Source organism: Eptesicus fuscus, chromosome 5 (genome assembly GCF_027574615.1).
Source record: "Eptesicus fuscus isolate TK198812 chromosome 5, DD_ASM_mEF_20220401, whole genome shotgun sequence".
Lineage (NCBI taxonomy): Eukaryota > Metazoa > Chordata > Mammalia > Chiroptera > Vespertilionidae > Eptesicus > Eptesicus fuscus.
Window position 1 is genome coordinate 68,366,121 of NC_072477.1, and position 14,140 is coordinate 68,380,260.

The 14,140-nt window shown below is 42.7% G+C and overlaps 2 protein-coding genes across 8 annotated transcripts in view; one reads left to right on the forward strand and one right to left on the reverse strand.

The window, feature by feature from the left end:
* Positions 1-14,140, forward strand: part of RASGRP1 (RAS guanyl releasing protein 1) — a 137,905-nt gene that overhangs the window by 14,940 nt on the left and 108,825 nt on the right. The window lies entirely within an intron of this gene.
* On the reverse strand, positions 11,835-12,257 carry LOC103287472 (60S ribosomal protein L21-like). Its single transcript, XM_054716370.1, has one exon. It carries the CDS (start codon positions 12,255-12,257, stop codon positions 11,835-11,837), a length of 423 nt encoding a protein of 140 aa, XP_054572345.1.

Here is a 14,140-nt window from a genome sequence, read left to right on the forward strand (position 1 = left end):
AGGAATTAAAAACATTGCAAGAAGTGTAATTACTCATTTCTTTCTTTTCAAGGCCAAATGCTAAGTATGATAACCAGGTGACTATAGTTATAATAAATGAAGAAAACAAAAAAAGTGTTTCTATTAACTTAAAATTCTAGGTGTGGGCTTTTTTTTTTTTTTTTTAAATGTCTGTGGGAAGTTAGATGGGTTTTGTGGAAGAGAAGCTTTGTTTTCAGAAACAATGAAAAAATCTTGTGTTCACTAACTTTCTAAGAGACTCAAGAAGTAGCAACTGTGAAAGATCGGAAACGCGAAGTTGCTACAGTTTGGTCCATCTGCGATTCTTGTGCAGAGTAGAAGAGATGGTGGCCAGTGGTGTGATGGAGACCACGTTGCCCACTATGTTTTTTTCCAGGGAGTGGTGGAGGGCCCTGGAGAGATTGCCAAGGTTCTTACCAAAATCTTCAGGCAGGAGAGGCTGCCAGGATGGAGCTTGGGGTGGAGGGACACCGGCGATGAACTGAAATGGACAGAAGGAGTGGTAACGGGAGGCACTATTCCTGCCAGTTTTGTAGTGAAGGAGAGAATGGAATAACCGGAGTAGTGAGGCAGTCAGTGATGAAGTCATCTGGGAATTTGGGGGGTGGAGGAGCAAAGGTAAATATTCCTGGCCTCCTTTCACTGACCTCTCTGAATTGCTGTCCGGGACTTGTATTGTTTTTTTAATCTTGTGAACAGCCCTATTTAAGGGGACACCCAGGGTATTTAGGAAGCCAAGAAATGTCCCTGCATTATCATTCATGAGTCTATCTTGTTAGAATATAATCACAGCCTTAAATCTGATGAGCAATTAATCATTTTGGTTAATTTTACATTCACTTATTGAATGCCAAATGCATAGGGGCATTTTCCTGCTTCCTTTTCCTCTTCCTCCCCAGTTTGTTGGCATCATGACACCTCTGATTTTTTTCTTTCTCAAGATTTCTTTGGCTCTTTGGAGTCTGTTGTGATTCCATAAACATTTTAGGATCATTTGTTCTAGCTCTGTTGAAATTGAAAATGCCATTGGTATTTTGATAGAGATCACATTGCTTGGGGTAGTATGGACATTATTAATTCATTAGCATGGTATATCCTTCCACTTATTTGTGTCTTCTTCAATTTCTTTAGAATACAGGTCTTGTATTTCCTTAGTTAAATGTATTTTTAGGAATCTTATTCTTTTTAATGCAATTAAAAATGAGGTTGTTTTCTTCATTTCTCTTTCTGACAGTTTATTTGTATACAGAAATTTAACAGATTTCTGAGTATTAATTTTATATCCTGCCACTTTACTGAATTCATTTATTAATTCTAATAGTTTTTGGTAGAATCCTTCAGATTTCCTGTATAGTATCATGTCATCTGCAAATAGTGACAATTATACTTCTTCCTTTCCAATTTGTATACCTTTTATTTCTTTTTCTTGTCTATTCCAGTACTATCTATACTAATAAAAGGGTAATATGCTAATTAGACCAGATAGACTAGACGTCTTCTTCTGGACATCCTTCTGGACAAAGCCACAGTGGTGGGGGCCGAGGCAGAGGTGGTTAGGGGCGATCAGGCCAGCAGGGGAGAGCAGTTAGGGGCGATCAGGCCGGAAGGGGAGAGCAGTTAGGGGAGTTCAGGCAGAGTAGTGAGGGGTGATCAGGCAGGCAGGAGAGCAGTTAGGGGCATCAGGCAGGCAGGCAGAGTGGTTAGGGGCGATCAGGCAGGCAGGTAGAGTGGTTAGGGATGATCAGGCAGGCAGGGGAGCAGTTAGGGACATCAGGGAGAGTAGTGAGGGGTGATCAGGCAGGCAGGGGAGCAGTTAGGGGCATCAGGCAGGCAGGCAGAGTGGTTAGGGGCGATCAGGCAGGCAGGTAGAGTGGTTAGGGATGATCAGGCAGGCAGGCAGAGTGGTTGGGGCAATTAGGCAGGCAGGCAGAGTGGTTGGGGCAATCAGGCAGGCAGGCAAGGGGTTAGGGGCAATCAGGCAGGCAGGCAAGGGGTTAGGGGCAATCAGACAGGCAGGCAGAGGCAGTTAGGGGTGATCAGGCAGGCAGGCAGGTATGTGGTTAGGAGCCAGTGGTCCCAGATTGTGAGTAGGATCCCAGATTGGAGAGGGTGCAGGCCAGGCTGAGGGACCCCCCCCCCACAAGCCCATGCATGAATTTCGTGCACTGGGCCTCTAGTGTTAAATAAGAGTGGTGAGAGTGGCATCCTTGTCTTGCTTCTGATCTTAGAAAAGCAGTTTTCAGCTTTTCACTGTTGAATATGTTAGCTGTGAATTTGTCACATAAAGCCTTTATTATATTGAGATATGTCCTTCTATACTCACTTTGTAGAGAGTTGTTGTTGTTTTTTAATCAGAAATGGGTATTGAATTTTAATACTTTTTCTGCATCTAATTATAGAACTATGTGATTTTTATCATTCATTTTGTTTGTGTGGTGTATCACATTGATTTGTGGATATTGAGCCACCTTTGCACCTCTGGATCAGGTATATGATGTGTTTAATCTGTTGCTGAAGTCAGTGTGCTAAGATTTTGTAAAGGATTTTTGCATCTATGTTCATCAGGGATATTAGTCTGTAATTTTCTTTCAGTTGCAGTGTCTTTGTCTGGTTCTAGTATCAGAGTAATGCTAGCATTGTAGAATGAGTTTGGAAGCTTTCCCTACTCTTCAATTATCCTACCTAATAATAGAGTAACATGCAAATTGACCACACCTTTGCTATGCCTAAGCCACGCCCACCAACCAATCAGCGCGAGTATGCAAATTAACCCAACAAAGATGGCGGTTAATTTGCATATCAAGACAGCGTAGAAAGAAGCGAAGCTGCGAAGAAGCAAGCAGGCAGGGCAGCGGAGAAGGGAGGCAAGTGGGCAGGGCGGGCGGAGAAGGGAGGCAAGCCGGTGCTGCCTGACTTAGCCCGATCGGTCCAGGCCGCCATGGACCCGGTAGGCCTGGTGGGCAGCACCTGATGTCACCCACCAGGTCCAGGCCATGATAGTGACCGGGCAGACTCAGCAGGCAGCACCTGACGCTGTCCGCGGGGTCCAGGCAGTAATCGGGACCAGGCAGGCCCAGCGGACAGCGCCTGACATCACCCGCGGGACCGGGAAGCCATTGGGACTAAGCATGGCAGCTGTCCGCGGGGTCCAGGGGGCGATCCGGTAGGGCAGGCGGCATGGACAGCGCCTGATGTCACCCGTGGGGTCCAGGCGGCAATCGGGACTGGGCTGGCCTGGCAGATGGCGCCTGACGTCACCTGCGGAGTCCAGTCTTCGATCGGGACCGGGCAGTTTCAGCAGGCAGCGCCTGACGCTGCTCGCGGGGTCCAGCGGGAGATCAGGACCTGGCAAGTGGCATGGACAGTGCCTGACGCTGCCTGTGGGGTCCAGGGTGCTATTGGGACCAGGCAGGCAGCATGGACAGCACCTGACGCTACCCACGGGGTCCAGGCGGCGATCAGGACCGGGCAGGTGGCATGGACACCGCCTGACGCTGCCCGCGGGGTTCCCGCAGCGATCGGGACCTGGCTGGCAGCATGGACACCACCTGACGCTGTCTGTGGGTTCCAGGGGACTATCGGGACCTGGCAGGTGGCATGGATAGCGCCTGACATCACCCACAGGGTGCAGGCGGTGATCGGGACTAGGCAGTTCTAGCAGGCAGCGCCTGATGCTGTCTGTGGGATCCAGGGAGCTATCGGGACCAGGCAGGCGGCATGGACAGCGCCTGATGTCACCCGCAGGGTCCAGGCAGCGATCAGGACCAGGCAGGCGGCATGGATAGCACCTGATGTCACCCGCGGGGTCCAGGGTGCAATCAGGACTGGGCAGGTAGCATGGTCAGTGCCTGACTTTGCCTGCGGGCTCCGTAGGCGGGCTTGGCCAGGGTCTCCGGGATCACTGTCTGCCCCGGGCCACCTGAGGACACCGGTGGAGCAGGCCAGGGTTGAACATTTTAATGAAAATGCGATGCCTGTGCCCTGCCCCACCGCGCCCTGTCCCTGGAGAGGAGAGGGAAGTGGGCAGTTAGGAGGCAGCGGGGCTCTGAAGTGGCTGGGAACAACCTGCAGGTGAGCTACCAGGAAGAGGTGCTGAACCCTGAGGATGCAGAGGGCTGGCTGATGGAGGTGAGCAAAGATGCAGATGAGGCGGCTCTTGCCAGCACTGAGCTGGAAAAGTGCATCGAAAGCCTGATGGACAAAAGCGCCTTTCTGAAGAAGGTGCGTGTCCAGTATGCTCAGATCTCCGTGGAGATGGACGTGTTCTCCAAGTCCGACCTCTCCACTATGCTCAAGGACATCCGCACCCAGTATGAGACGCTGGCTGCCAAGAACATGCAGAATGCCGAAGAATGGTACAAGAGCAGCTTCACCATGCTGACAGAGCACTGCCAAGAGCACCTACATGGTGCGGGCCAGCAACTGCTCAAGGCCAAGACCCTGGAGATTGAAGCAAGCTGGGGCATGAACAAAGCACTGGGAAAGCAGCTGCGAGAGCTGGAGGATAAGCAGAACTCTGACGTTAGTGCTCTGCAGGACACAATCAACAAATTAGAAAATGAGTTGAGAACCACAAAGAGTGAAATGGCAGGATACTTAAAAGAATACCAGGACCTCTTCACTGTGAAGATAGTTTTGGATATTGACATTGCAGCTTACAGGAAACTCTGGGAAGGTGAGGAGACCGGCTCAGTTTCACCAGCGTGGGAAGCATAGCCAGCAGCTACTACCAGAGTTCCCAGGTCTTTGGTGATCTGCCTACGGTGGTTTACAGACTAGCTCCTACTTGATGTCGGCTCACTCCTTCCCTTCTTAATACACCAGCCATGTCCAGGAGGAGCAGATCGAGGTGAAGGAGACCATTGAGGCTGCAAAAGCCGAGGAAGCTAAGGATGAACCCCCTTCTGAAGGAGAAGCTGAAGAGGAGGAAAAGGAGAAGGAAGAGGCTGAGGAAGAGGAAGGAGAGGAAGAGGAAGAAGGTGCCAAGGAAGAATTTGAGGATGCAAAGGAGGAAGAAGGAGGTGAAGGTGAAGGAGAAGATGCCCAAGAAGCTGAGGACGAGAAGAAAGATGAAGGTGCTGGGGAGGAGCAAGCAACCAAGAAGAAAGATTGAGCCCTCCTTTCCTTAATTATTTCAGGAATAATCCTCCCAAAACCAGGTCAACCCCGCCACCAACCAAGCAGTTGAGTTCCCAATACTATATGAATTAAGAAGTCAATATATATAACATTCTGAGGTGACTCAGGTTGGACATTAAATGTTATGCTATGACTTTTCTCCTTATGCAAAGTATCTGTTTGCTTGCAGAGTGGCTTCCTGGCTTGCTGCCAGCCTGTGCATGGCACATGCTTATGAGTTCAGGATCTATGACAATGTGAATAATTCAGATGTTTACAATAAAAACACATGAATACATAAATTCACTGATGTTAATGTTAAATTTCATGGAAAAAATAATCCTTTGAATCTTTGGTGGTTAGAAATTAAAGACCTCAAATCATGTGCAATAAACAGTAAATAAAGTTACACTGAATGACAAAAAAAAATACATTAGGGGCCAGGAAATGTCAAAAGAACTGGGGAACCATTCCCAGATCAGGAAGGGAAGTCACAGGGTATATATTATTGCTACGAATACAGTATTTCCTACTACTTACAACATATACAATGTAATGTATTAGATGCCTTCCTATTGGATGAAGTATGTATTCTCATAGAGTAATACTGGTAGATATGTTATAGTTATGGCAGTATGTCATATCCTATCTATATTAATAAAAGGGTACTATGTCCTTCTGGACAAAGCCATGGTGGCGGGGCTGAGGCAGAAGCGGTTATGGGTGATCAGACCAGGAGGGGAGGGCAGTTGGAGGTGAGCAGGCTGGTGGGGGGGTGTAGTTGCGGGCAAGCAGGCCAGCAGGCAGAGTGGTTAGGGGAGATCAAGCAGGCAGGCAGGTGAGCGGTTAGGAGCCAGTAGTCCCACATTGTGAGGGGTTTGTCCAACTGCAGGTTTAGGCCCAATCCCACAGAGGTCCCAGATTGGAGAGGATGCAGGCCAGGCTGAGGGACCAACCCCTCCCCGTGCATGAATTTTGTGCACCGGGCCACTAGTTTTGGAATAGTTTGAGAAGGATAGGTATTAATTCTCCTTTGAATGATAGACAAACCAGATGGTTTGTAAAGCCATCTGGTGCTGGACTTTTGTTTGTTGGAAGTTTTTGATTACTGATACAATTTCATATCTAGTGATCAGTCTGTTCAGATTTTCTTTTTTTTTCCTGATTCAGTCTTGGAAGATAATGTCTTTCAGAGTTTATTCATTTTTTTTTCTAAGTTGTCCAATTTGTTGGCATAGTATTTTCTTATAATCCTTTGTGTTTCTGCGATGCCAGTTGTCACTCCTCTTCTTTCATTTCTGATTTTATTTATTTGGGCCCTCTTTTTGTTCTTGATAAGTCTGACTAAGAATTTATTGATTTTGTTTATCTTTTCAAAGAACTAGCTCTAGTTTTATTGATATGTATTTTCTGTTGGTTTTGTTTAGTCACTATTTAATTTATTTCTGTTTGATCTTTATTATTTCCTTTGTTTGGGCTTTATTTGTTTTTCTTTTTCTGGTTCCTTTAGTTATAAGTTTAGATTATTTATTTTATATTTTTCTTATTTCTTCAGGTAGGCCTGCATTGCTATGAATTTCCCTATTAGAACTGCTTTTACTATGTCCCCAAAATTTTAGAATGTTGTTTTTATTTTCATTTGTTTCAAGATATTTTTTTTATTTCCTCTTTGATTTCTTCATTAACCCATTGATTATTTAGTAGCTTGTTGTTTACCCTCTATTTATATTTTTTCCAGTTTTTTCTTGTAATTGATTCTAGTTATATACCATTGTTATTAGAGAAAATGCTCCATATTATTTCAATCTTCTTAAATTTCCTGAGGCTTGATTTTTTGCCAAACTTTGACTGTCTCTGCTGCTGATTTTTGGGGAATGTTATATAGATATCTATTAACTCTACCTGGTATAATGTGTCATTTAAGGCCACTCTTTTCTTGTTTATTTTCTACCACCCAGATGTTCTATCCAATGATAAAGTAGGGTATTAAAGTCCCCTACTATTATTGTATTACTATATATCTCTTCCTTTATGTCTGTTAATATTTGCTTTGTGTGTTTTGGTGCTGCTACATTGGGTGTGTAGATGTTGAGAAGTGTTATATCCTCTTGTTAGATTGATCTCTTCATCATTATATTAGAGTTCTGGTGCACGAAATTTGTGCACTGGAAGGTGGGTCCCTCAGCCTGGCCTGCGCCCTCTCACAGTCCAGGAGCCCTCAGGGGATGTCTGACTGCTGCAGAGGCGGGAGAGGCTCCCGCCACCACAGCTGTGCTTGCCAGACATGAGCCCGGCTTCTGACTGAGCGGCGCTCCCCCTGCTTGGAGCGCATTGACCACCAGTGGGCAGCTCCTGCAGTGAGCATCTGCCCCCTTGTGGTCAGTGCACATCATAGTGACCAGTTGTTCTGGTCGTTCTGGTTATTCCGCCGTAACAGTCGCTTAGGCTTTTATTATATAGACTAGAGGCCTGGTGCATGAAATTTGTGCACTGGGAGTGGGGGTCCCTCAGCCCAGCCTGCCCCTCTCACAGACTGGGAGCCCTCAGGGGATGTCCTACTGACAGCTTAGGCCCGCTCCCCAAGGGGAGTGGGCCTAAGCCACAGTCTGGCCTCCCTCTGCGGGAAGTGACCAGGCTAATCAGGGGAAGGTGCCAGCCCCATCACCCCACTGCTGCTGCCACTGCCGCAGCTGCCACGGTGTTTTCATCAACACGGACTCCAGTCCCTTCACCATGAAAAAAATGACAACTTTCTTTAGGCATTTTCAAGATGTGTCTTTCATAGGATATGACATTTCTTTCTTTCTTTTTTTTTTTTTTTTATCCTCACCTGAGGATATGTTTCCATTGATTTTTAGAGAGCTTAGCAGAGAGAGGGGGAAAGACAGAGAGAAACATCAATGTGAGAGGGACACTTTGATTGGTTGCCTCCTGCATGAGCCCTGACCTAGGTACATGCCCTTGATCAGAATCGAACCCGGACCCTGCGGTCAGCAGGCTGAGGCTCTATCCACTGAGCCAAACTGACTAGGGCAGGATATGACATTTCTTAGCCCCTCCAGCAGCGGACCTTTGTTTTTTCCTCCAGGAGTGAGGTGGAAAAACCCTAGATAACCTTCTTGGATTCTTATTACCCAAGTTACCAAGAACACTGCGAGTGGTGACATACAGGAAGCTTAGCCAATGAGCGGTCAGAAAAGGTGTTTCCTCTGCAGCTCATGCGCAGAGGACCCCCTGCGTTGTGTCCACTGGGCTTCTGTCCACTGGGCTGGGGGCATGCCCTGAGCCGCATGGCAGTGGCTCGGAGCATGCCCCCAGCCCAGCAGCCCCACGTTGTGTCCGCAGCCCTCCCTTTCTCTGCAGCCAGGGTGCAGGACGCTATGGGCGCCACCATCTTTGTCGCAGAGTGATGGTTAATTTGCATATCACCCTTTTATTATATTAGATAAGTCCCTTCTTTGTCTCTTGTTACAGTTGTTGTTTTAAATTCTACTTTGTCTGATATAAGTATTGCTACCTCTGCTTTCTTTTTGTTTCCTGTGCATGAAATATATTTTTTCATTACTTCACTTTCAGTGTGTGTGTGTCTTTTAATCTGAAGTCAGTTGCTTGTAGGTAGCATATACATGGGTTTATTAATATACATTCAATCACACTATGTCTTTTGATTATTAATATACATTCAATCACACTATGTCTTTTGATAGGAGCATTTAGTCCTTTTATGTTTAAAGTAATTATGGATAGGTATGTACTAATTGCCATTTTATTAATTGTTTTCTGTTTGCTTTTTGTTGTTCTTCCTTTCTTCTCTTTCTTTCTTGTACATTGATGACTTTAATGATTTATTTGCATTTATTTTTCTTATTTTATGTGTCTATTACAGTTTTTCGATTTGTGGTTATCATAAGATTCATATATTACAAGTGATGTTTATAGCAGTCTGTTTTAAGTTCATTGTCATTTAAGTTCAAATGCATTCTAAAAACACATTTTTGCCCACCCCCTTACACATATTTTTGACAACATATTTTACAGCATGTGTATATCCCTTAATTTATTACTGTAGTTACACATGTTCATAACTTTTTTCTTTGCAATTTTTCCATCTGCAAACAGGATAATTTGAAAAATTTTAAAGGTTGTTTTAGTTAGGGTGAAAATTAAATAAGATTTTTTTAGTTTGGGTTTTCCCACATACAGATCCTGAGACAAGGATTTAAATACAAATAGTTTACTTTGGGAGATGATATTAGGAAAAGCTGGTAGAGGGACAGGGAAGGCAGCTTATAAAGAGTGCATTGTCAAGTGAATATTACTCAGGATCAGGATAGAGGAGTTCCGACCCAAGGCAAAGAAGCTGGGCATTTATATACCAAGTTCCATCAGTCATTGGTTAAGGGCTGCTTTTAAGAGATGTTAATTCTCTAGCATATCTGGCCTGCCTTGCACACAGGTTGGAGTAGGATGGACCTCCAGAGGAAGTCCTCAGGAATATGGAAGTTGAGTGGGTATGCACGATAGTGGTAAGGCCTGAGAATGTATAGGTGGGGTACTGACAGGCTCTACTACAAAGTAAAAAATTAAATGCTCAATAAATGTTAGGCAAATATACTCCACATAAAAATTTATATAAGCAGATTAATCGCTGGTTAATAATCATACTCAAAGTGTATGCATACAGATATGAACATAGATGGATGTCATTCTGCAAGTGTAAGCATTTATGAATGGTTCTGGACATTTTCATCAGATTAAACACAGTCTGCTTATTGATGGAATTAGTAAATACACAAGGTGAAAATAAAAATTCAGGAGATAATAAGGCAAAACAAAGAACTTTGATAAACAACACATCAGTAAGAATAAGTGTCTTGCACTTAAGTTTTAAAATATTGATTCATATATGTTTTGCATGGAGAAAAAAAAACCTGTATTAATTATCAATCTTGTGAAAAATACCAAAGGATTTTAGTAGATTGTAAATTCAATATAAGCCAATAGTGCCATGTGTCTTCTCAAAAAGTTAAAATAATCTGAGATTGCATTAATAGAAATAGACTTTCCAGATTTAGGGATTAGTACCCCAATTGTATTCTGAGGCCCAGTCTTAATGCTGGCACATGGTAACTCTTTGCCCTTAGCAAAGAGTTAATGTTTCTGAAACGTATGTTCTAAAAAAACATGAAAATTAATACACATTTTTGTATTGTTGTGAAAGGTGTTATTAAATTCAGTTTTAATCTCTGTTTTTCATGCTAGGAATGGAAAGCTAGAGTGAGTACAAAGGAGATGAATAGTGAAGAAATGATATAGAAATAAAATTACGAGGATATGAGATGGCAATCCCTGAAAAGAAGACAGTTGGGTGGCTTTTTCTTTTTTCTTGGTCTTAACCTGTGTTAATGTGTTAAGTCTTGACAGTGTTAAGCATAAAAGAGTTAGTCTGAGTTATTTACCTCCAAAAGGACAGATATAAAATATAAGTGGATTCAAATTTCAGCAAGAAACTGCAACTTCCCATTTATAAAGGTATTCAGGATCAAAATAAGAACTTACAGTCTGGTCATAATGGAATATTGGGTTATTATGTTCCTGCTATAAACAATGATAAATATGGACAACATGTGAAGCAACTATTTTCAACTATTGGATTGTGGATAAAATGAAAAGCCGTATCCTGGCTTTTGCCTGGGGGCACTGTACAAATTTTGGTACAGGGAACTAGGGCCTGGAGAGCAGCATCTTGCTTGTCAGAGGAAACAGTTTGTGTTCAGGGCTTCTGGGATTGCTGGAATTTGTGGAATAGGATACTGGAGAGAAGGGCTCTCCTTTAGTCTTTGGCCAAATACTAAACTGTGTATGAATATGCTAAGACGCCATGACACCAATTAGTCACTGGGGGTCTGTGAGTCAGAGGAACTCTCATAAGTATCATATCATAGTTCCAACCAGTAGGATGGAGAGATATAACACCTTGGGCATTCAGTTAGGATCTGAAAAAGACTGCAACATAGGAGTTGGGTTACTCTAGCCCTAGAATAAGAGCTACCCTTGACCCACACGAGCAAAGCCTAAATCCAGACCTTGATAGTACCAATGTAAGGCTCAAGTAAATTAAATGTCTCAACATTGCATCCACCATGCCCAGCATATAATGGAAAATTACAATACAGAAAGAAGCAGGAAAATGTGACCCATAAGAAGAAAAAAGTTCATAGAAATGAACTCAAGGTTGGCACAAATATTGGAGATAGTCCATAAGGAATTTAAAACAGCTTTTGTAAATATGGTGAAAGACTTAAAGTAGGGTGAACAGATGGGTAGCCTCAACAGAGAAATAGAAACAATTAAAAAATGGAAATTCTAGAAGTGCAAAATAAAATACACCAAACGGAAAAATTCACTGGATGGGTTTAATACTTCATTGGACACTGGAAAAAACACATGATCATTGAATTTGAAGACAACTCAATAATTCAAAAAGACGGAAACAACAACACTAGAGTTTTAGGTTATACAACTGGAGCTTATATGGAAATGAAAGGACCTGAAATAGCCAAAACAATCTTTTTATGTTTTTTAACACTACCAAGGTCTTTTTCCCTTGACACTTATCATGCCATGACTTCATAGGGAGTGGGTTCCTGCAGCTCAGGCTCCCTTCCATTGGTTCTCACAATAATTTCTGCTTGTCATCCACCTGCTTCTCTGGGTGGAGCAGGCTGACGCTTCAGTTGAACACCAGTACCTTTCTCTTTGGCTTCCTTCTTTTTCTGATCATTTTCCTTCACACGTTTCAGGAAGCTATCTCGGCTCTTAGAGTGCTTAATATGCTCAACACTTACATTAATTCTCTTTGCAAGACTCTTGCCCTTAACTTGCTTGTTCACAATAATGCCCACTGCATGCTGGGTGACATTGTAGACTCTTCCAGTTTTGCCATGGTAACATTTGTGGGGCACTCCTTTTTGAATAGCACCCATTCCCTTGATGTCCACATTATCACCTTTCTTGTAGTTGCGTATGTATGTGGGCAAAGGAACAATTCCATGTTTTCTGAAAGGCCTAGAGAACATATAGTGTCTGCCTCTCCTCTTTCCCTTTGTGTTAGTCATTTTGGCGAATTACTGGAAGATGGCGGTTCCGACCAAAAGGCCAAAACAATCTTGAAAAAGAAGAATGAAGTTGGAAAATTGACAATACCTGATGTCAAAATTTACTATAGAGCTATAATAATCTAGACCATATAAGTATAGACAAATATATCAGTGGAACAGAATAATGAGTTTAGAAATAAATCTACATATATGGGCAATTAATCTTCAACAAAGACACCAAAGTAAGTCATGGAAAAAGGAATGTCCCTTCAACACATGGTGATGGAACAACTGCTACCCATGAAAAAAAATGACTGTGAGCTGTATTTCACACATACACAACAAAATAATTTGAAATGAATCAGGGAGCTAAATATAAAGTTAAAGTAATAAGGCTTCTGAAAGGTAAATAGAATGTTTTTGTAAACTTTGGGTAGGTACTTTTTGTAAACTTTGGGTAGGTACTTTTATACAGGATGCAAAAGATTTACCATAAATGGTGTACTTAATAGGTAAGACTTCAAAAAAAAATAATTTCTGCTTGTCAAAAGAGCCATTAAAGAAATGAATGACCAAGCTACAGAATGGGAGAAAATACTTGGTAACACAACTCTTTGACAGGAATTTTATATATTCAAAATATATATATATATAAAACTCCTGTGACCCAATAATAAAAAAAAAACAATTAAAATGGACAAAAACACACACATCACGAAGAAAGATACATAAATCCAAATAGACACATAAAAAATCCTCATCATCATAGGCACTGAAAAATGTGAATTAGAATCACAATGAGATACCACTGTTACAGCCACTGAAAAGGCTAAAATTAAAATACAACACCAAGTGTTGGTGAGGATGTGGAGCATCTGAAACTCTTAGGCATTACTGATGGGGATGTAAAATGATACAATCGCTTTGGAAAACTGCTTAGCAATTTCTTATAAAATAAAATATTCACCTACCCTGTAGCCTATCAATTCCACTACTGGGGCTTTATGGAAGAGGAAGGAAAACATGTCTGCAATATAACTTGTACAAGAATGTCCATAAGAGCTTTAGCTGTAAAAATATAAAACTGGAACAACCCATCTATCACTTGACAGCAAAAAAGAATAAACAGTGTTATTATTCAACAGAATACCTATATGTCCATGAAAAGGAATGAACCACTGATACAGTTAACATTGTTTCATCTCAAAAACATTTTGCTTCATGAAAGAGGCATTGCACACACACACAAAAAAAATACATACTGTATGATTTCAATTATATGAAGTGCTAAAACAGGAAAAACAAATCTGTTGTTTTTGTGTATTTGTGTTTTTAATATTGGCTTTATGGTTGGAGGAACTGAGTGGGAATATTAGGAAATTTACTGGGTCATAGAAATATGCTAGATCTTAAAAGGGGTTTGATAGAGAAAGTTATTTTTAAAAAGCAAACAGACACCAAAACAGCCTACCAGAAACAAGGACAGAAGTTCCTTCTTTAGGAACTTTAAGTGAGGAAAAATCATATCACAATCCATGCCCATGCGGTCGAGCTTGCTAGAAGGCAGCCGCATGTGGCAAGTGGTGATGACTAACTTCTGCTTCAGCCGGTTTACTCCTCTGGGCCCCTCTGCGATGGTGTGTGATCAAACCATCGAGGGCCGCAATCTGAGGGACAAATGTCTAGTAACTCAGAAACTAGAGACCCCTTCTGATGACTCACTCGGCAGGGCGGGGAGGTAAAACCCCCCTTATTTAATCAGGTGACCTGCTGCTAATGAAGTACTCTTTGGGACACCCCAAGAACTAAAGAGGTGCCCTAACCGGTTTGGCTCAGTGGATGGAGCGTCAGCCTGCGAACTCAAGGGTCCCAGGTTCGATTCCGGTCAAGGGCATGTACCT

Bases quoted from the DNA above. Each gene is read 5' to 3' on its own strand.
- LOC103287472 (XM_054716370.1), bottom strand. From the start codon at position 12,257: ATGACTAACACAAAGGGAAAGAGGAGAGGCAGACACTATATGTTCTCT.